The 23,340-nt window shown below is 36.2% G+C and overlaps 2 protein-coding genes and 1 long non-coding RNA gene across 6 annotated transcripts; 2 read left to right on the top strand and 1 right to left on the bottom strand.

The window, feature by feature from the left end:
• The first annotated feature begins 2,769 nt into the window (after positions 1–2,769).
• On the top strand, positions 2,770–11,590 carry LOC143304758 (carcinine transporter-like). Its single transcript, XM_076627291.1, has 8 exons — positions 2,770–2,807; positions 3,725–3,935; positions 4,758–5,036; positions 5,654–5,664; positions 5,779–5,993; positions 6,749–6,924; positions 7,851–8,023; positions 8,105–11,590. The coding sequence occupies exons 1-8, from the start codon at positions 2,770–2,772 to the stop codon at positions 8,199–8,201; spliced, it is 1,200 nt and encodes a 399-aa protein (XP_076483406.1). The 3' UTR covers positions 8,202–11,590.
• LOC117164311 (organic cation transporter protein-like) lies at positions 10,126–19,289 on the bottom strand. 4 transcript variants are annotated; one of them, XM_076627275.1, is made up of 10 exons: positions 19,149–19,284; positions 16,128–16,323; positions 15,540–15,798; positions 14,379–14,571; positions 14,167–14,272; positions 13,331–13,434; positions 13,051–13,265; positions 12,480–12,655; positions 11,814–12,021; positions 10,126–11,036 (listed from the first exon to the last, which is right to left on the bottom strand). In XM_076627275.1, coding segments are annotated over exons 1-10 (1,515 nt in total). In that variant the 5' UTR covers positions 19,205–19,284; the 3' UTR covers positions 10,126–11,034. The 4 variants fall into 4 exon arrangements, with proteins under 4 accessions (XP_076483390.1, XP_076483391.1, XP_076483392.1 ...); XM_076627276.1 differs by having other exon boundaries at positions 14,379–14,502; XM_076627277.1 differs by lacking the exon at positions 12,480–12,655 and having other exon boundaries at positions 19,149–19,289.
• Positions 12,572–16,324, top strand: LOC143304752 (uncharacterized). Its single transcript, XR_013061402.1, has 4 exons — positions 12,572–12,709; positions 13,037–14,440; positions 14,658–14,762; positions 15,566–16,324. It is a non-coding gene; the product is annotated as an uncharacterized LOC143304752 (long non-coding RNA).
• Positions 19,290–23,340: the final 4,051 nt, after the last annotated feature.

Genomic DNA, 23,340 nt, shown 5'->3' with positions numbered 1-23,340 from the left:
ATTACTATGGCGCTACAATAATTTCGTTTACTTCTTTCATAAGCACACAATCTTTACGATAAATATCTTCCTTGATAATTTTATTTATGTAATACCTACTTGGATTTTTTAATAATTAACTATAATTGCTTTTTTATTGGTGCTTGTTTCTTAACTGAATAATCTTTAAAAAAAAAAGGCAACAATCGTGTGACATTCTGCACAGTGTCAAAATAAGCAGGAACCGGAGGTATGGAGCTCTATTATTTAAAATTTTCATTAATTGTCTTTAGAATTAATTATTATTTACACATTACGCACGATACATTTTGTGTATTTCATGATCATTTCTTCTAAACAAACTCTTCTATTCCAATGACAATTTACATCTGATTACATTACATTTTTATTTAACAATTCTCACGTCCCAAAAATATTATCTTCCTATTTGCAAAAAGGATCTAATAAGAAGCAAATTATTTAAAGGACACTCCAGTTAGAACGTACAAGTGACAGCAATAAGCCTTCGATAGTATCCTCCATTTTGCGATAACCTTGCAAAAATGTTCAAGGATCTTTCCTTTTCTCTTCCTCTCTAGCAAATTCAAATCACTTTTTCCAGTACACTCTGTATCGCCTTGAATTAGCCTTTACCTAAGATTATATCGTGTCAAAAAGTAGCATGGCAATATATCTAGACAATACAAACATCTACTTCCTTTCATCTCGACTTTAGATTTCATCTTCTTCATCTTGATTTCAACAATGTGGTTCACCTCACCTTGAACCCGTTTAAGAAAATTTAACGAAGAAGAGATTTCTCCGCTTAATAAGAGAAAGATCATAACACGTTGATAAACATGAGAAATTATCCGACTAAATGTAACGAAGAGATAGACATAAGAGAACTTGCTACTAAAACAACAGTCGCTCACGTGAAAGTACTCTGGCACTTAAACAAACCTTTGGTGATTTTTATACGAGACACTTTGAGATTTCATTGACACTGAAGTGAGACACGATCGTCGTAATTACATTGAGAAAATTTGAAACAGATCTAAACGTGTATATAGAAATTTCATATATTTATTGGAAACATATATTATTGTTATTTTATATATAAAAATTACCAGAGTATTTGAGCAGTCAATTATTCGCTAAATTAATAAGAATAATAAGCCACGATGTACGTAGTAAAATCATCATCATGTGTTATATACATATTAATTTTTCATTTAACATATATATTTGCGAAATATATATACATTGTCTCATGTATATATATCTTCAATATACAATCTCAGATTGATTCCAAATTTTACTATTATAATCTCGATAATCGTATCTCGTTAGAGTGCTAACGAAATTATAGAACGTTTCGTGATATGAAAGTGTTCGAGTACTTCCGTGAGTCACTGTATATCATAAGATCGATCACCTTGATCGTTTATCGATCTGTATTCGTAAAACACATAAAAAGGTATGAACGCATTGCAACACGAATTTATTCGACGACCTAATAATACCCCATTAGTGGCTTCCTCCGCGCCTACCTCCTTGTTCGCGGGCTTAGGGTCGCTTTGCGACGAGGAGCCTTTCTCGCTGCCTCTTGCAGCCGTGGATCCGCGGGCGGCTCCTTTCGTTCCTTTCTTCGAGGGGGTGCAGGCCGGTCCCCCCATCCTGTGCACCGAGGGTGCTCCAAGCGCCTCGCAGAGCAGGCATTTCGGGCTCGCAGTAGTGCATGCTCTCGCCTGGTGCCCTGGTTCGCCGCATCTGAAGCACAGCTGCCCCTTGTCCTCCTTGGCGGTGCAGGTCTTCCCCGTGTGTCCTATCCCAAGGCACCTGTAGCACTGTAACGGTCTCCGTTCGATGGCTTCGACCTTCGCCGTCGACCAGCCTATGGCGACCTTTCCAGCCTGGGCCAGTTTCCTCACTGCACTGGCAGGGCCTCGTATCCATACGGTGCCAAGTCCGTTCCGGGCGGGGCGGATTTCTCCCAGCCGGATGTCCTCCGGCTTGCAGCCGCTCTCCCTCGCCAGGGTGTTCTGGATTTCCACCTTGGTGGCTGCTATGTCTATCAGGGACACCCTTACCTCCGCGGCTCGGAAGGGGGTCGCCACGCGGACCTCGTTCGGGTCCAGAGCCCGCGTCAGCTGTGCTGCGAGCGCTGCGGCCTTCTCCCTTCCCTGGTCCTCAGGGACCTTTAAGATGACACCTCCGGTGATGGTCTTCCGCATCCTCATCGTGTTGATGCCGAGCTCGGTCAGGGAGACACTGTCCTTGGCCGCAGCCAGCACCTCCGCGTAGGATTGGCTCGATTTGTCCGTCAGGATGATTGTTACCGCTGACGTTCGCGGTGCGCGCGGGAGGGGCCCCCTGCCTCCCCCTCTTCGTGCGTTCTCCAATCCACTCTCCGGAGTTTTCCTCTGGCTCTCCGCCCCTGTCTCGGGGATCAGCTTCGCCGACTGCTTCTTCCCTGCCTCCTTCTTCTTTCCTCTTCTTTTCCTTCCGACGGTCTGCCATTCGGTGACAGCCGTTCGGCCTCCCTTGGGCGCTGAGGCGCTTGGGGCTCCAGGCTCCATCCCTCTCGTGTTCGCGGCAGGGGCGACCTCCTTTCCTTCTCCTTTTTCTGTTCCCTGCAGTTGTTCCTCCAGTCGGTGCAGCAAGGATCTCATCTCCTCTACTTGGTGCTCGACTGCAGCGAGACGCGCCCTGTAGCTGCTCTCATCCGCGGTGGGGCGCGAGGCCGGCTCTTTTCGGAGTGCCTCTACCGCCGCCTCCAGTGTTGCTATGCGTCCTTGCGCTATAGCGAGTGCGTCGGTGACAGGGTCCGTTCTCCTCACTAACTCTGTCACGCCCGCGGTGATGGTTCTCGCCGCCTCCTTCAGGGTTTTCCCCTGCGTGCCCTTGTGGCCGCGGGGTGCCTCGGCAGCCTTGGCCACCTCGGTGGCCCGGCGAATCAGTTCGGCTCCTATGTCCGCCGTTGTGGCTGTTCTCATTACGTGTTCCGCGAACTGATCGGCTAGGAAATTTTTTTTCGTTTCGCACAATTTCTCGAATCTCCCCGCGTACCGTTTATTTGTCTGGAAATAGACTCACCGATACGTGCAGCGATCGGTAATTAAATCCCAACACAATTCGGATGCCTCGGAGTGCAATAGATACGGGACGATCGTCCTTCCAGCTCTTGCCTTTGTTCCTATTTTTACGGTCATTGTCTCTTTTCCTCTTTTGTATTTTGTGCTTTTCCTGTTACTTTATTCTTTCACTTTTCCCATTTTTTTCTTTTTTTTTTTTGAAACAGCAGATTTATAAATAATAAGTAGGCCGCGGATTTTTATGCGAATTTTATTTTTACAGAAAATTTTAAAATGCAAAAATGTAAACACTATTAAAGATAATGTGTTATTACTGTTACTGATATCGTCGTTATTCTTTATTAGAGAAATTATTATAGATTTTTATATTGTTATGTATATTACTTTTGTCACTTTTTTTATTTAAACAGGATTCGAATTAAGTTTCAAGGAATTGGACTAATTTAAGATTAGGATTAAAAACTATGCACTTTTGAGTAGAATTTTCATCTTATTTTTCCAATTTCTCTCCCTCTCTCTACCATTTGCTGTCATTTTTCCTTGATTATTTAAAAAAAGATAAGAAAATCAAACGAAAATTAGTATTCTTAAAAATACTTCTTGCAAATTTCATCACCGTTAATGTAACGTATTCTTGTTTTATGTAGGATTGCACTATCGATGCCTCCAGCGTCGAGTGAGGAATTGCTAGCGGAAGGTGCGACTTCGTTTTCGCGATGTAACATGTACAATGTGAACTATACCGACATATTGGAGAGTGGTATCAGAGAGGCAGACCCATCCTGGCCAATAAAACCATGCCAATATGGATGGACCTTTAATCACACGATGATACCATACAAATCTATAGCTGTCGAGGTAAAACCACAAGAGAAAATTATATTCTTTATATAAAGTAACTTCAAACTTTCGACACCGATTAACAAATTTTTATTTAAATTAAAACTGTTGGAACCGTCGTTCTATAAATATTTACGGTCTTTCGTAAAGCTGCTGACGATAGCATATAATGCAGCCATTATAAAAGAAGTCCTTGTTGGTTGCACGAACTTAGACGTAGGTGTAATTACTTGTTATGCTGTTTGCATCTTAACAGAGCTCGTTTATAGCGGAACATAAAATTAACCTTGTCATCCTTAATTATTTGTACGTCTCGGCGTATTAAATCACGAACATGAATCCGTTTATATAATATCGCATAAATCGGAAAGTGAAAGTTACAACTGTACAATAGACAGATATTTCGAATTGAACGTATAAATACGCATTTGGTAACTTCTTACGACTCAAGAAATTTTTATCGAATATTTATTGTTATTATTATTATTTCTAATTTCTATTTCTGCTATTTTATTACTAAAAAAGTCCTACTTAAATCGGGAGATACTATCTTCTACTTAACAAATTTATATTCCTTCCACTATGACAAATTCTCTAATCATATCCAAGAATTATGCAAACTACCTCTACTATTTTATTACTAAAAATATTACCAAAAGACTACAATTAACTAACCTACGACTCAGATTCTCAATTCTGATGATATTAAAAAACTACGGAATTTATTACTCGTCCTTTCGTCGTCTTCCTTATTCTCTTCACCTTCTATCGATTTTCCAACCACGCGGTGTTTTTTCATAACTAGCCGCAATCATAAAGCATCTCCCTTTTCTGTTTCAGCTGGAATGGGTATGCGACCACGCATTCCTCGGCTCAGCAGCACAATCGGCCTTCTTCGTCGGCAGCATTCTTGGAGGCTTAATATTCGGTTACATAGCCGACCATTGTGGCAGAATTCCGGCGTTGGTTGCGTGTAACGCGGTTGGTTCCATCGCGTCTGTCGGCACTGCGTTTTGCAACAGCTTCTGGAGCTTCTGTCTGGCGAGATTAGTCGTCGGTACCTCGTTCGATAACTGCTTCAACGTGCTTTTCATTATCGGTGAGTCATCGAGAAAATTATAAGAGAGAAAAAGCTGTTGAGAATAGGAAAACTATAATTTATGACCTAATAATGAGGCACCGGTATCGATTAACTATTACTATAATCGTTAAACTTATTATTCATTAGACTTATTATTTGTTAAGCTTTGTGATAGTCCTGTACATACGTGTAAATATAATCTCGACTTTGTGAAACAATGGCTAATTCACGTGAAGAGTTGTTACAAAATTCTAACCATAACCCGACATATATTTTCGACTTCTTTTTTCGCGTACAACACCCGCTTTCCGCTTGTATCACCAGTTACCAACCACCCTGTAGATAGGAAAGGTATTCAATTTTATACTTCCTTTACGTTTCTTATATTTTCTTTGTTTTTAATACTACGATAATTCTGAATCTTCCTGCATTTCCTAAAATAAAATTAACTAAGAATATGTTCTTAACTCTCAGCCTCGCGATATTCCAATTATATTATACCGTTAATTCAACCAAGTTACAAATCAGCCTCGACGCTACTTCCCTGTCTTTATAAAACCAGTATTAAAATAGACACAAATTACCATAAACTACATACAAACTACTCGAATGAACATTAAGAGAGTATATGGGGCATTTTATGTGGGTCATTAAGAACCTGCTTAAGTATATAATTAGCATCGATAAACGTCAAACGCGAGGGAACGAGTATGCGAAGGATTAATAAACGATCTTGAAGTCCAGCGTGAATTATGTATGACTCGGCTGATTTTTTTCTAGGTTGCTGATGGTGTGGGTGTTCGACGGCCACGTTTGGAACATGAAACTTCTGGACCCCGACGTTTTCACGTCGTTCTCTTTAGCGTCCCTCACGGAACTTCCGGCCGCTGTTCTACTCGCCCTTTTCCTCGACAGATGGGGCAGACGATGGATGGGTTTCGCATCGATGTTCCTCTGTGGCATTTTCTCCTTCGTTGCCATCGCTACCCCCTCTGGTAACATTTTTTCTTTTTTTATTTCTTGATAAATGACTTGTCAATCGATATTATTCAATAAAATAGCAGGAACGTGTGAATAGCAGTGAGAAAGCGGGGGTGAATTTTATAGAAAAAATCCGGTTTTATCGATCGACGGTCGTTTTAAAAAGCGCTTTTCTGAAGCTTCTCCGGCGAAAGCTTTGGGAGATTGAGAAATGAAAGCTCGTGCTTGATGCAAGAATAATGTTTTTGTTAGATAGTAAGGAGATAAGCGGTAGCGTTAGGGGATATCCGCGTTTTCAAGGACATTAAGGAGTGGAAAATAGACATTTTTTAATCCGTATTTAGAATAGAACGTTGTAGTTATAAAACAATTTACTATTTTTATTTCCTCATCTTGCAACAAAACTTTCCTTCGAATTCTCTTTTATCGTTTATAGACAACAGACTTGAACGACATAATAATATAGACCCGTATTATTTAAAATCGTATTATAGAGAATTTACAATTATACAATCCGGTCATTTTACTTAGTATTAATAATAATCGAATCTTATAAAATCTTTTTATACAAATATTCCTCTTCTCTTCTTTTCTTTTTCTTTTTCGCCTTTAAATCCTATTCCATTAACGATTGACATTTATTTCTCAACGTCACATACTCGACAGGGATGACATTTAATTTTTAATTGGACCATGCGCGCATCGGGCGTATGTATCGTGCGTGGAATGCGGCGATCGTGGCATTTACATATTTCTCAACTTATTCAAGGTTCGACAACGGTTGCCATGGCGATTATAGCGCGTCTTGGGGTGAATATCGCCGCGAATATTGGTTTCCAATATGCAGCGGAAATGCTGCCGACTGTGGTGAGAGCTCAGGGCGTGTCTTTGATCCATATCATCGGTTATATCGCCCACATTTTGGGACCTTACATTATTTATCTGGTAAGTGAATCGAAATTTCTGTTAACGACATCGTATTTCTACGATCCGAAAATTACTCAACCTCTTTTTTAATTTACGACTAATATTATCTGTTATTGAAATACGTTTTTTTAAGTTGGTTTAATTTGTAGAAAAATTATGTTCCTTGTCGGCCATGGATTCTTCTTGTGATCTTACGAATCACGGAAACAAGATAGATTTTCGATATATTTTCCTCCGTTTCGTTTTTTTGTGAAGGAAATGTAACTTTTCTATTGTCTGTAATTATTTACAGGTTTGCGATACTACACTATAGCTTCGTTTCTAAATGAAACGAATGTTTACAAAATCTCGTTACACAGGTAACACCAATGATCCTTTGTATATTGACAACTTCTTCAAATTCTGTCTTTAACCAATATTCTTTATTAATATTTAAAAAAATATTAAGTATACAAAAAATACGAAGAGGAATATTTGCGAGGACACTCTCGATTATTGTGTAAGTTATTCTGTTCTGAATTATAAATTTACCTCAAAGTATACTATTATTTGTGTAATGTTATTACCGAAAATGAACTTATGGAAGTATCCATTTATTTCCCGAAAATCGAAGGGAAATTAAGGAATTATCGGAAAGCGGAATTAATCGCTATTACTTCTAAAAGAGGTATAAAGGGAGACGTATAAAGGGAGACGTATAAAGGGAGACGTATAAAGGGAAACGTATAGAGGGAGACGTATAGCGGGAGACGCACAGAGGGAGGCGTCTAAAGGGAGACGTATAACGGGCGACGTAAAACGAGAGACGTATAACGGGAGGCGTATAAGGGGAAGGCGTATAAGGGGAAGGCGTATAAGGGGAAGGCGTATAAGGGGAAGGCGTATAAGGGGAAGGCGTATAAGGGGAAGCGTATAAAAGGGAGAATATTTTTCGTTTAATTTAGGCTGACATTGATCCATCTTTACCGCTGGTTGCCCTCGGTTTGCTGTCTTTTGGACACGCCTTCCTGACCCTTGGCTTGTCAGAAACGTTGAACCAGGAATTACCAGAAACCCTACAGGAGGGTAACGACTTCGGCAAGGAACAAAGTTTCTGGTGGGTTCCGTGTATATCCTCGTAAGTATAGATTCTATAATATTCTTCCTCCGCCTTATGTCAATATAAGTTTACTAATAACCGTTTATTTCAATTTGACAGGAGCAAAATGCTGAAAAAATCTTATAGAAAGAAGAAAGGCCTTTCAAATCCAGCGTTTACTGGCAGTGTTCAAAAAATGGATTGTACTAGGTTATAGCGGTTAGATTTGGCGACGGCGAGAAACTTGCCACTGGCATGAAACTTGCCAGTAGCGTGAAACTTACCAGTGGCATGAAACTTGTCAATGGCATGAAACTTGTCAGTGACATGAAATTGCCAGTGGCGTGAAACTTGCCAAATTCGTTGTAAATATAGTTATTAAACGTGTGCGTGTGATGTTAGATGTTAAGATATTACGAACGTATTGAGATTGGAGAGCTATTGAGAGAAACTAGGAGGAAGTATCGATTATTGCAGTGAAAGAGACAAGAATCGTCAAATTACACAAGGTATACGTTTAAGCAATTAATTGACGCTTCATCGACGAAGTAGCTTTGTTGCACACAAGATAATTTTCTTTATCTTTTTTTAATTGGAATGACTGTATAAAAATGTGAAGAAATTTAAAGAATTAAGAACGCAGCATTTAAAGTACGTTGCGTTCACATATTGCGATGTAATTATTTCGCGTACTATAACGTCGGTAAAGTGTTGGAAATGAGAAACGATTCAAGTATCTTATGTAAATGTACAATTAAATTCAGTATTGGATATACGTATTAAAGGAAACGATATATAAAGAAATAATATACCATAGTATTTATGCATCTTTCGCTTTAAAAATCGAAAAGAAAGAGCTATATCTTTTTCTTCTTGCTCTTTTTTTTCTTTTCTCGTTGAAGGAATACTCTAGTTGAATTGATTTAACTATGAAATACCGTGAATAACAAAGGATTGCCACGAGACTCGAAACACAAAAAGAGAGCTGTCTTCGCGCATTGTCAAGCTTTCAACTTGTCTCCTTTATTACGAATCGCCTTTGTATCAATATAGGTGATTCATAAATCGCCGACACTTGAAATGAGAGTTTCGATCGACTTTTAAACCGAAGTGTATTTTGCGTTCGCTCGATCAACGTGGCTTTTTTTCATCATCCGTTTATGCATCAACACGTTGAACGCTTTGAAAACTCTGAGATCTCTGTTATTTAATTTAAATATATACATACATATATATATATTATTCTAATGAAACATCAAGATTGAAATTCTTTTATGATATTTTCTTTTTTATGATCTTTCAGTATTAATACGAGAAATATCTCTATTTGATATATTTAGATATAATAAGAATATTACTTCTGATAAGTATCCTTGAATCCGTAATTACTGATCATTCATAAAATGGAATGCATTAAAACAATTAATTGCTAAGCGTTCATTAGCTACCATCATACCCAATTGAGATTATAAAATGAAAGTTGTAGGATCTTTTTAAGCAGGAATTTTTTTTAATACAAAGGATATTAACATAATGTTCGACATTCTTCCGAAATTGTTCTGTTTAAATCCAATGGAAAAAGCAGTAAATAATTTATAGAATTATATACAAATTTTAGAAGAAAAATTGATAGATAATGAGTTAATTTTGAAAATGCTCAGGTTTAAATGTTACTTGAAACAGATCGAAACTCCGTCACGTGTTCAATTAGAAATAGTAAAATTCTGATTCGTGAAGAGACGCGAATATTTCCAATCTCGTTCCTTTCGATCCTCCGACCTGTTCGTCTTAAGCGCACAATCTCCGTTATACCACCTTTAAACAATGATTCTAGCAACTAGAATCATTCGATCGTTAGAATCATTCGCGTACTTATGAGACTAGCCCCTGCTTTCAGTTACCGATTAAAAAGACATACTATTGTTCGTTGCAAATATCAGCTATCGTTCCTCAAAACCTGAGATTCTTTGAAATATTCCTACGCTAGAGATTCAACTGTACATAATTGTTCAAGGCTACAAGTTAGTTCGATCCTCGTGATGCAATGGATAATAATTCGATCGTCTGGAAAATAATTCTGGACGAGAGAATTCTCATTTAACCCTTGACGGTCGATGATTTTGTAAATCATGTACGATATCGTAATCAGGAATGAATTCTTTTATATTTTTAATCTTGAAATTACACAGGGCCAATACATATTAAGCTGAATCGCAAATAAATATTAAGGGAGTCTTAAGGAGTTATAATATCGACATTTCTTATCAATACGATAGTGATATAATAATGTGATATAGTACAGAGTGTTTCGTAACTGATGATTCTTCGTATTTTCGAGAAAATAAATTTTGAATATGTTTCGTGAATGTCGTGTGAACACGAGTTGACAAAGCTTCAGAATTTCATTCTCTCGAACGTCGTACGAAAATCTCTCGTTCTATATTTTCAACAGATCCTTTCACATAGTATTATTCTGTACCACTGGTTATTAACCACATTAACTAACCACTGGTTATTAACCACATTAACTAACCACTGGTTATCACAGTATCAATTACCAGACACCCTGTATAATACAGAATATTACTTCAAATATCCGTATAATGAAGCATTTCATTTTCTATAATTAATTATAATTAAGTTCGGCTGTTAAGGGTTAATACATTGTAACATAAGTGATCGTTATCGTAGAACTCCTAATTATAGGATGGAGTTAGATTAGACGTATAATGATGAACGAGGGTCATCGAGCATTAATGTATTTAATTATAGAGATATTTAGCAGTTTATTTTTGTTCGGGGGATTCGTCGATGTGTGTGCAAATAAAAAGTAGAATTGTTTCTTATATTAAGGTTTATGGAAGTTTTATTCGGCGAATCAATCTTATGGACGTGAGTGTATACGCGAATGTATACGTGAGTGATGATTATGAATACTATGAATAGGTTTCTTCAGATTGATTGCGTTGTTATTGGTACAACGACGAACACTGATCGTCATACGATGGCACGATTTGCTTACAATATTCTTTCCTTTCTTTTTTTCTTCTTCCTAAACCATAGAAACAGTCAATTAGAGTTATTTTTTTTTTTAATGTACGCACAACTCGTTTTAGATAGATAAAAGTCCAGCAGTTGGTGCTGAAGAAATTATAACAATAATTTAAAAAGTCTTCAAGCTTGGATTTTATTAATATTGTACGTTATTTAAAATCGTACAAAAAAATATAACGAATAGATAAATAATCGTTAAAAATACGTGGATAATCGTTCAAAAGATATAAAACTGTTTCTTTTCACAAAGAAAAATTATCTAAACGTACTATTTTTTTAAATAAGATTTTGTCCAATATATTCCAGTAAAAAATGTTAAAAACATTAAAGGAATCAAAAATTTAAATCTCCCTAATTTATTATTTACGTAATTAATAAATTACGTAATTATTAATTTACGTAACATTTTCGATATTATTCTACGTAATATCTTTGAATATCAAATTAGCACCAACCGCTGAACGATTCGAACGTGCGTAACGCAAGTGAAAATTAGCATTAAAATTATAAAAGCTCTTAAAAGATAATAATAAAAATTATATAGGAACACGATTTCTAAGCTCGCTCTTTTTAGAATTAAGGCTTACAAATTCTTAAACGTAAACGATAAAAATAAAAATTAATGTAGGAGAATAGAAAAATATGTTCCGATTTTTTCTCGTACAAAAATCGTCAGACTGATCCGCTTGTAATATTGTTACTTCTAAAAAAACACGAATCCTCCTTCGTGTTTTTTAATTGAATTAGTATTAAAAATCAGATAATTATCGTTCACAGGAGTGATAGTGTTGATGTCCATTGAAGTGTGTCTTATGGTAGCAAGGCAACGACCAGAAATGTTGGTCCCTTCCGAATTCTTCGCCTTGCTTGATAGTCTGAGGAAGATTCTGGCCGACAGTTTCCGGCAGGAACAAAACCAGTGCAGCGCCAAAAAAGGACACCGTGCTGATAATGAGCATTGGAAATCCCTCCCAAATTGCAGCCTAATGAACAAATATTAATTTATATGAGCAAAGGTTAAATACCATGAAAATCTGGTCAAAGTATTTCTCATTTAAAAAGTTTCATTAGAATGTTTCAACCAATATAGTTTCATATCTTAAGTTATTCCATCATTTTTTATTTTAAATTTCAATTTTTTGATTAAAGATCAGTTAAAGAAAAGCGTTGGTTGCAACTTCCAAAACGGGCTTTCTAGAAAGTGAGAAATATTTTGATCAGATTTTTATAATATTTAATTTCTTCAGGAAACAACTTGTTTTAAGGTAAGAAAAAAACTATTTTACATTTTCATGAGAAAATTTACATGAGAACTTTTTCATAATTTCTAATAGCGCTTATTGTATCTTTTGGAATAAATTAAAGAGAAGTTGAACGTGGATGTACTTAGCGGTGTTTCAAAAATGTTGTAACAACAATAGTAGTATAAATATTTATTTACCGAGTCAGTGATATATGGCGCCAAAGAGTGTGCAACTATTCCGAAAATATGAATGAAAGATACGCCCTGCGATCTGACTGGCGTGGGCAGAAGTTCTGCTGCATACTGAAGACCAACATTGGCTGCCATGTTCAGACAGAATCGCGACAATATTGACATTACTAATTTCGCGAGCACTGGGGAATAAATTAAAAAATACAAAATTAATCCTGGATACACAATACTTGATTGTAAGTTTAATTAAAAATATAGTCCGATCGAAGCTTAATCAAAATCAAATTAAAATTTCACACAAACTTTAAACTTCTATAAATCTCCAAATTCTAGAAAACCAACATATAGAAAATTATTGCTTCTAAAATGTGCACACCTCTTTCAATTTCGCCACTAAATTAATTCCTAATAATTCCTAAATTCTAGTTCCATCAAAATAATTATTTTCCAAGATTAATACCTTCGAAGTTACCAAAATTCTTTTACATTCATCATAAACTTAATTTCAGATTTTTCTCAATAATACGTCATTATAATCGTTTTAATTTTACTTTAATAAACAGATCGATATATTTACTGGAATGCAGCATAAGTTCAGCGATACTGAGTACACAGGTCATTGCCATCGTGAGAAATCCGCAGAGTCTACGACCCCATCGGTCGAGCAACAGGGCGAGTAATAACCCAGCTGGAAGTTCTGTGGCACAGGCGATCGAGAACGACACGAACACCGAGCTCTGGATAAGTTTTAATGAATACACGTGACCGTCGAACGGGATCAGGGTGAAACACCTACAAGATTGTATCGGTTATTTATGAAGGTTTTCTCGCAACATGAACTCGTATCTTATACTTGCCAGCATGCAACTAGAAGAATAGTGTTTCTCGCCAACCGTGGCGTTCTGAACAGATCGAGCAGCGTCGCTGATTCTTGAATTTTGTCCGGTGCCTCCATGTTACTCTGCAAGAATTTATTTCGAGAATAATTAACGAAAGATATAATACGAGTCGTGCCTTTAGCCCTTACACAGTTCAAAATTCATAACACACTGAAAAGAAATTTTATTTTCATTTTATTCGTCATTAATAGATAGCACGAACAGTGGCACTTTGCATTCTGTTTTATGGAATTAGTCGGCATGGCTTTTGATATCGAGATTTATTAATATAATGGGTGGTTGGTTGATTAAATACTTTTCTGATCCGAAATACAGTCGGGAACAAAACTAAGTGGATTAGTGGAGAAAATGTAAAAATTCATTTCAATCATTTGCTGAACTATCCGCATATTATTAGAAGGAAATATAATAAATAAAACTCAAGTATATGAGGCTGATACTAATTTGATTATACTTTCTTCACATCTATTTCCATTAACTATAGCAGCTTATTTTTATCCCCGATTGTACTTGTAAATTGTAAATATTTTATAATTTCTATATAAATTCCCAGATTTACTTCAAATTTTGTACGAGATCGATATAATACCACAATGGAATCGCGACAGTCAAGTTTCATTTCATATTTCATTTTTCATCGCGTTTCATTTTTAAAACCTGTCTATGCATGTTAAAATACATTCGCGAGTCTGTGTGTTTTCGACGTGAATCAAATATATCTGTCAGCACAGATTCAAGTACTGTACCGTATGATTTCGCGTAAGCTTTCTAGAATTCTATTTGATCGAACTTACGACGAATATATCGCAAATACGCGAGTCTGGATTTCTACGATTGATCCTAGCTATTCTCCGTAGTTTCTCAACAACCTTGTCCATCATCCCGTTGGAAACGTACCAACTTGAACAGAGCAAATACGAGTGATATGGATCGATAAGTAAATTTGCATAAATCTCAAAGCGCAAGTTGGGAATTCGAATAATCGAACGATTAGGAGTTTACTTACCGGGCGCTCTCGGGAAGAATCCACGGTGTGATAGCGACAGATAACAGCGGTATGGCAGTAACGTAAGTAAAATATCTCCAGTTCGCGATATAATAGGCTATCCATGGTAAAATTGTACTGGCCACTGCGAAGTATACGCCAAAGGCGATATTCACGACCAACGTTCGTTTCGAAACAGCCATATATTCGAGAACTGTGGGATAATTGATCGTCGATGACTCTCGGAATAACTGATTATTATATCAAGATACTTAACGACGATTATTCTTTATGTTGCAGTAATAGAACATGGAAGATTTATCGAGTGAAACCGGTTATTATTAATATGGAGCGATTGATGACGAGCCGAATGAACGATACCATCAACATAATTGTAGGATAATTGTAAGATTATAAATATAATTCCGATTTTAAATTAATCCGTTTACTCTGCAAACGTGAATGTTCCGAGTTTGAGCTGGTCCGTATAACAAAAAGCGCTACATAATGCACGTGTTTTGCTTCTAACGTATTTAAACGAATTACGTGTTGAAAATTTTGTGATAATTTTCATTTCGAACGAATATACAGAGTGGTTGGTAACTGGTGGTACAAGCGGAAAGGGGGTGATTCTACGCGAAAAAAGAAGTCGAAAATATAGAATAAAAATTTTTCGTTCGAGGCTTTGTTTTCGAGAAAATCGACTTTGAATTTTCGCTCGATACGCGTGCACTTTATCGCGTCTCGTTATAACGGATCTCACTGTAGATCGTTGTCTCGATGGAAGAATTAAAAAAAAAATTTGTATTCTATATTTTCGACTTCTTTCCGCTTGTACCACCAGTTACCAACCACCTTGTATAACTCGATTTAAGAATATCAAGATATAACTATCCTCGACGACATGAAAATCGATCAAACGATCTTTAACAATAACAAAATCAATATATTCATCTCTGGTGGTGGCAAAAGCTCTTGAATCAAGAACTCGAACCGTATAGTTCAATCGAGTACAGCAACGTCAAAATTATCTTCGAGGAACAATTCATCAAAAATTTCTCACGCAACATCATCTTTCACGTAATAGAAACATTGACTTCATACTAACGTTATCTCTCGCGTGACTGAAACATTGGCTTATCGGTCGAACCTCTCGCACTTTCTACTTCGTAGAAGGCTTACCGATAATCAGAGGAATGTTGATACAGTTATCGAACGCCAGTCCAGTGAGAAACCTACAGACGGCGAATGACCAAAAACTATTTGCGCTGGCAGTGAAAATGGAGGCAAAAAGGGCGATACCATTGCAGAACATTAAAGCTGGGATACGACCCTTGTGATCGGCGATCCAACCGACTAGGAAACCACCGATGATGGATCCGCAGAAGAAGATGGCCTGCGCCGTTGATACGAGGTATTCTCGGTCGCATACCCAATCTAGCTAATCACCAAGGTTAAGAGTTAGTCAGCGAAAAACCAGATTCATATTTTTCAGAATATAATTTTAATCCTGCTGCGGTCTTCGAATTTTTATATCTCGATTCTGCTCGCAGTTCGATGAATGAAAGAGTTCTTTATGCTCTGAAAAAAACGTTCGCGTAAAATCGGAACGAGGAATTATCCGTACTAACAATTATCGTCTTATACTTTCTTTAAACTTAAGAAATTTACTATAACAAGATTAGATTAGATCGGAAATGACCCAAAGAACGCAGCAGAAGTGTAAGAATTTCGAAGCATGCGATTCAGACAACGATGTGAATACTTCACCTCAGTTCCTATACTAGGATATGGAATCTGCGTAAAATTATACTCCCATTGAGTACATTTTATCGTTTTGTTTGTTTGGAAGCCCGATGAGCTCAGGCTCTTATCGCTCTTCAACAGCTCTGTGAAGTTTACGTCCTTCCGTTGACATTGTTCGTAATAGGGATAAACGTTCGTCACTGGAATCGCTATCTTAATCCTAAACACCCCATACGATAGATGATTGATCATTTTAATTATTAAAATAAGAACCAAAGTCCAGACAGAGTAATCCAAAAATATCTTGTATCTTATCGTGAAATTTTTCTACAATATTTTCTAATAATTTTCGAAATGTTCGAAAATTCGAGAAATTCCAGAAATCGCGATCGTTTCTCGTTGCTCTTTGTTCAAAATATCGATCACGATTAATCAGGCACTACCAACCACATCCACTAATATCACTGTCAGATCGATTAACAGCAAGTTATGAAATTAGTAATTAAGGGCACCCTCGATCAAACCATTTTTCTCTCTCAACGTCACACTAAATCATGTCAAATGTATCTTTCCGTTCCAAATGTCGTCGACTAACTTCCAACGAACAAAATGTCTCAATACACTAAGTTCGATAACTTCGTGTTCTTTGTGGAGATAACCGAAGAATTTTTCCGTTATTGTAGCATTTTCGTTGCTGCTTCTTAATTTAAAAGTAAAGAAATAAAATTAGTTTGAAAAAGCAATTAAAGTAATTCACGTGGGTTTCTTTGAAGACGGCGGAAAATCGATGATAAAACGAAATAGAAATAGAAATAAAATAAAATAAAATCTGCGATTAAACGAATAATTAATACATGTTATTTTGAAAAGGAAATTGGCGATAAAATAGGCGAAAAACAGTTTCTATTAAAAAGGTTATACGAATAATCAACGCAGTTTGCTTCGAAGCAAAATTAGAATTGGCAATCGAGCGAATGATCGACGATTTATTTGGAAAAGTTAGCGGAATCAATGACTAAACAAGCGAGATTTCGTTAAATACACGATTTCCTTCGTAAAGAAAGAAAAAGTAGATTTGTTGATTACACGAATAATCGCTGCAGTTTATCTCAAAGAAGAAATAGCGCGGATGGTCAAACAGGCGAGAAACAAGGTTTCTCCGGGAAAAGAAAATAAAATAGCTGATCGAGTAAATAGTAAATACAATTTACCTTGAGAAAGAAGCAGACTCGAGCGATCAACACTGTTTCCCTCGAAGAAACGCTAAAATTAATGGTCAAACAATCAAAGTAAGTAATTTTTCTCGAGGATAAAGTAGGATCAGTAGTTAAATCAACAAGATTGGTACAGCTTCCCTTCAAGAGACACTATGATCAATATTTATACAGGCAGTCACGGAATCTCCCTTTCGACTGATCCAATCATTGAGTGAAACGATTGTATTCGATGAAATTTTCCTCGAAGATGAAGCAGAGTCGCAGATCCTTACGTAAACAACCGATCAAGTTTCCACGGCAATAAACCTAAATTCCCTGGCTAATTGAAAATATAAAGGAGACACGACCACATTTCCATTTAAAGAAATGCAATTGTTAGTTAAACAACGATAGGATTTTCTTATTCGAAAAGAGAGGAGAAAAACGTCCGATGTTCACGAAGTCTTGTACAAATATGATGAAATAAGCTTGCTTAGCGAAGACGAACACGATACTCGGTGACACGTGTTTGCCAATAAAAAAGGAGAGAATCGAAGAGAAACGGAACCAAAGGAAGAAACGTTGATTGACAGTGGAACCGGCGAAACTAGAAATAGTTTGGAAAACACGATTTTCCGATCGCGGACATCGAGGACCACGTGCTCGCGTCGCCATTGATCGAACTCCATTTAGGTTTGCGGCAAATCGTCGCAACAGCGACGTTGGTAGAACAGAGACACAGAGTTCTTCTGTCTCACAAAAAGCAAGGTGCATACATATGTATTTCCTTGTTTCTCCAAAGCATAGTGGCGCCACGCCGGAAACCGGTTGTCCGAAGCCAGCCATACTTTTCAATGGTGTTGAAATGAATTGTATTGTCGTCTTGTCGCGTACTAAAATTGCGATATATGGACGGTGTTAAAAATTGACGTTGAAACACAACTGATTTTTGCAATTTAAATAACGAATGTATTGAAACGAATTCAGTGGATTTTTCAGGTAAATTTGTCGTTTGTTTTACCGGGTTTGATCTTGGATCGACTCTAGCATATTTTTCATATTTAATTGAAATGGGGAATTGCGTTATGTTATTTGTTGATACTCTGTAGGTTAGAAATGTTAGCATCGTTATTTTAGAATTAATATTTACAAAAGGCATAAATGTAATTGAATTCTAAAGAGGATTAATTAAGAATGCTCAAGCTTTTTGTGAGATTGGTTTTTTCTTGCAAGCTACCTCTATAAATTAGACCTCTCCTGAAGGGACACGTAGTTTCGTCAACCGGTTTCTTCTAACAAGATTCGTAGAATTAGCTTTTTGCGAAGGGACTGATTTATGAATATTGTTTCTTCTGAAAAGACTGCTTTGTTACCATAAAAAATCAAGGACAGGTTTTCGTAGTTTATATTCACCGAAATATTCACACACACAATAATTTCGAACAGTACGATTAACAAATTACTAGATATGTCTGTACAAATTTCACCTTACGCTCGAAGATACAAGCAAAGCGAAAATTAAATTTCCAAAATCAAATATCAAGAACAGTAAATAACTATATGCAGAATATTCTTCTAGCGAAAGACAGACAGTCTCTACTCAGTATGTACATACGAAGAGAAAGATACACATTACATTCCAAACACATGTCCAAACACAGGAATGACCTCGTAACTTACATAACACCACAACTAAAGAAATTACACCATATAACATTGAATGTGACGGATGTAATATGGCACATCAATTATCGAACAAAAAGTTTCATAAAATTCAAATTAAAAGAAATATGGGATCGCGAAACACACAACGGGTGTGCATAAGTTATGTACGTAACTTCCAACTTACACACATGCAATAGGTTTAACCGTTACTGGCGTTGGTAATAACAGAAGCACAGTCATGGATCCGTTACCATGTCTAGCGTTGTTTCAACGAGTTTCATTCCCACTTGATTTAGTGTCGCTCCTAACCGCTGATTCACGCAACAGAGAAGGATAAAATGAACCACGACAGATATATAATTACATACTTACGTACTATATGGTTCAAAGTCTATAAATAATATTGTAGACGGTATAATTAGAGGCCTTCTGTACTATTTCCGCACGCAGTAACGTCCTAAACGTATACACGGAAAACTTTAAATCGTGGCACAATTGAAGCCAGAAGAAATTTTAAAGTGAGCTAAAAAATGAAAAACAAGCCGAAGATTCAAGAATAACAGAATTACACTGGAAACTCTATTTGGGTGGGGGGGGGGGGTGCGTTTGAAAATCGATTGCGTATTACGCGGTAGGTAGTAGTTGACTGATATGATTGGAGTAATAAATGTCATTACGGATTATTTGATATCACTTTTGAATAAAACTTTTTGAATAAAATTCAATGTCAAGATTTATTCATTATCGATACTTATCTTGTTTACAGTAGATTGTAGAATCGAGATATTCTGTTCGTAATTTTTTATGAAAATGTTCTTCGCTTTGATGAAGAATTTTTATTTTTAAAATGATATAAATGTGATATCTCGACGATATAAACGATGATTTTCTTTATCTGTATATAAACTAAGCAACTTCTAGTTTTATAGATTTTTACACAAAGTTCGTCAAAATCATACGTAAGAAATATTTCCTTTAGATCTTGTACCGATTTACTGAATTACATATAGTAAATCATGCTAATATTTAATAACTAAATATAACTAGATATAAGTAATTATATTAAATAACAAACGGGATCACAATATTGTTTATGGGTACAGAGACCTTAGAAAAATTATGATCGTAGTCACGTAATTACATTGGTTCCTCAAGAATCCTGTCTACCTTGATAGATCATTAAGCAACGTGACTGGAATCGCATTGCGTCGTCGAAGGAAAATTTTTTATCTTTACTTTGTTGTATGAAAATGCTTTCACTGACTGTGTAGAGGTCGGATTGAGGGAAATCTGTGTTCGCTTCTGGTTTCCATAACAGTAGAACGATGGATCTTGAACAATAGATACATTTCTGTTATGTATTATAAACACGTAACTGAAGAGAATTCCATAATATTACCCAAAAACAGTTCATTCAATTTTAATTTCTGACTAGAAGAGACGAGAAATTCGCTAATGGAAAATTTTCATTTTTAAAATGCTTTACATTTATTAATACTCTTTTTTCGAAAACGATACTTATCGTACCATCTAATACTCAAAGATCAAAGCCTATCACAGTTTTCTGTTCCATCTTTTTTAAATGCTTAAAATATTAAACCTAAATTTAATATTTTTTATCATTTTATTAACACGAAATCTGTTATTAATTATTTACTGTAATATTGTACAAATATTTCAGTCTTCATTTTGCCATACTAATACATAATGATCGTGATCTATCTTGATCATCTATCTTTTCCAAACTGATAATGTATTCCTTCATGGAATTTACCAGTTTCACTTCCTTATTGTTCATTTATCACCTAGTATCGGTAACACATCATGTTATACGTGTTTCGTCGGCAAAACAAACAGAACTAAAGGATCTAAGAATCGCTCAGTAAGTAACAATGCGATTATGGCTGATTTCAGACAATCTGCGGCATTAAATTTTCTCACGTTGTCTCGTAACGATCGTGATTTTCCTTCTGATCCTTCAGATTAAACGTCCTTGAACATCGTTAACTAAATCATGAATTTATAACGAACCCCATTTTTCATTATTTTTTAACAAGATTCCAAAAGATATGAAAAGTAGACAAAACGGAGAGTTTATCTGAACATAATATTTATCGAATAAATCGAAATTTTATTACACGTATTTAAATATTTAAATAATCTATCATTCGAATGTGTAATTTGTAATTATAAAATTTTATAATTCGTAAACTCGTAGAAGGCAATTAAAAACTCATGAATACACAAGTGTGTGTCACTTCATGTATGTACTTGTTGTATCGGGTATTTATGACATTCAAATAATAATATCTACATTTAGCTTTCGAAAATTAACTTGCTAATACGAAGCGTATTTACCTTCATATTTTATAATAAATTTAATTATTTCGTTAGCAATGAAACATGTGCGTCTCGCAGAAATGTAAAAAATCGTAGACAAATATAATGTTCCTAGTTTTACTTAACTTCTTAATTTTATTTACAATGATTATTGTAACGAAGTGTCTTCAAGTGGCAATAACTCAAATTTAATCCAATTTTTACGAACGCATAATCAAACTCGAATTTTATTCTTTAAGATATAGTTCATTCGAGTAACTCTGAAACGTAATTAATTAAAGCTTAGAAACGAAAGATTAAAAACATTTAATCCCCAATGGTGTATCTATTCCACTCTATATTAATATTAAAAAAACATACAAATCGGCGTCAAAAGATGTCAATATTTACAATCATAAAAATCGCCACGTTAAATCATCTTTTCATCTACTAATCCCACTCATAACAGCACACTCACCAAACAAACTATCAATGATCGCAAACGAGTCACAATGCCTTTCACATTTTACGTAAGCAAAAAAAGAATACAACGATCGTGATAGAAACTTTACAAGTGTCCCATTTACATATGTGCGTGTCTGTGTCAAGACTGCAATCAGTAAGATTAATCTCGTCTGTCGTCGACAGCATGCTTCTCCGCAACCTTACTAGTTGGCACCGAATAATGGTACAATCGTCTCGTAACATGTATGATCGATAACTCGTCACGCTAGAGGGGCATATTCATTACTCGTCGCTTCAGATTGCATCACGTTAATATTAATTAGCGACAGAAACTACGATAAAGGTCGCGAACTCTCGTATGTTGAACCTTAACATTGGGGCAGTGAACGATATTTATGGAATAGAGATGATATAGCACTGCACGTACGTAGCTGTGCGCATAGCATCGGATTCCATTGACTGTTAAGGGAATTAAAATGAGAAGAGAGAAGAATTTTCCATAACGATGCTACTAAACGGTATCGAGAAGAATCATTTCGTCGATGGTCTACAATAAAAGATTATAATACGTACTTGAGGCGGATAAGTCTCCTACGTGAAAATTACATTGAAGAAGAAGAAGAGAAAGAGAGCGATATAGAACCATGCGTTCCTTCAAGAAAAAAGAAGAAAAAAACCGACTAGATGAAGTAAGTAATTCGCAAAAATATAACGTATCGTACCTTCGTGACTTTCCATACGAAAGTCGTATTCAGCTCTCCGCGGCTCACCGAATTAAAAAAAAAAAATCGTGTTTGTAAGTGTGCTTTAGATACCGAAAAAAACAAGTTTTAAAAATCATGTGACAAGCGCATTTTTAAATCTGAGACGTTATCCTCTTTTGTTCTCCCGCCCCTGCCTTTTCTACGCCCGTCGAGATCGAATTCTCGCGATATTTTGCAATTCGTAGCTGCCTCTTTGGCACGAACAATTAATGTCACGTTTTTAGAGGATCAGACGCTGAAACTATTAAGAGCTGCTCGTCAGAATATTCCTTTTAATCTTTCACACGATGTAAACTTCCGTGGTAATCGACTTTGAAGTTTATTATCTCGTAATCTTTTCATCGAATTTTAATCCTTTTAGGCTTAAATCTGCCGAGTTTCTGAGCACTGCGTACACATGCAAGCAAAATTTCTCTGAGAAGCGGAAAACTTCGAAATTTTTGTATTTATCTATAACGGCATTGTTTTGCATTTGTATTTGTATTTATCTAAATTTCAAGAATGTCTGAAAGTTGCGAAAATTAAGACATCGATATTTTCTTGGTTGCTTGTGGTAGCTGGTATGGCAAAGTAAGTGTACGAAATTTCTGGGATCTATGGGAAAATTCTCGTTTAGCAGTTACGCGTAGGAAAACTTTCAGAAGCAATCGTAATTAATAAATTGACAGTGGAAAAAGTAATTGGCCGATCGCGAATGGTTTTTCCACGCTTATTATAGCTTTAAATCGCGTTACATCTACAATTAGTCTTGAATTGTACCTCCGTAAAAACAAAAACATGTTTCTCCACTGTAACAGCACGAACGACTCCCACGCATACGTCGAATAC

The sequence above is a fragment of the Bombus vancouverensis genome, unplaced genomic scaffold (assembly GCF_051014615.1).
Source record: "Bombus vancouverensis nearcticus unplaced genomic scaffold, iyBomVanc1_principal scaffold0053, whole genome shotgun sequence".
NCBI classification, from domain to species: Eukaryota; Metazoa; Arthropoda; class Insecta; order Hymenoptera; family Apidae; genus Bombus; species Bombus vancouverensis.
Note: the sequence above shows the minus strand (reverse complement) of the source record. Positions and strands in the feature narration are given on the sequence as shown.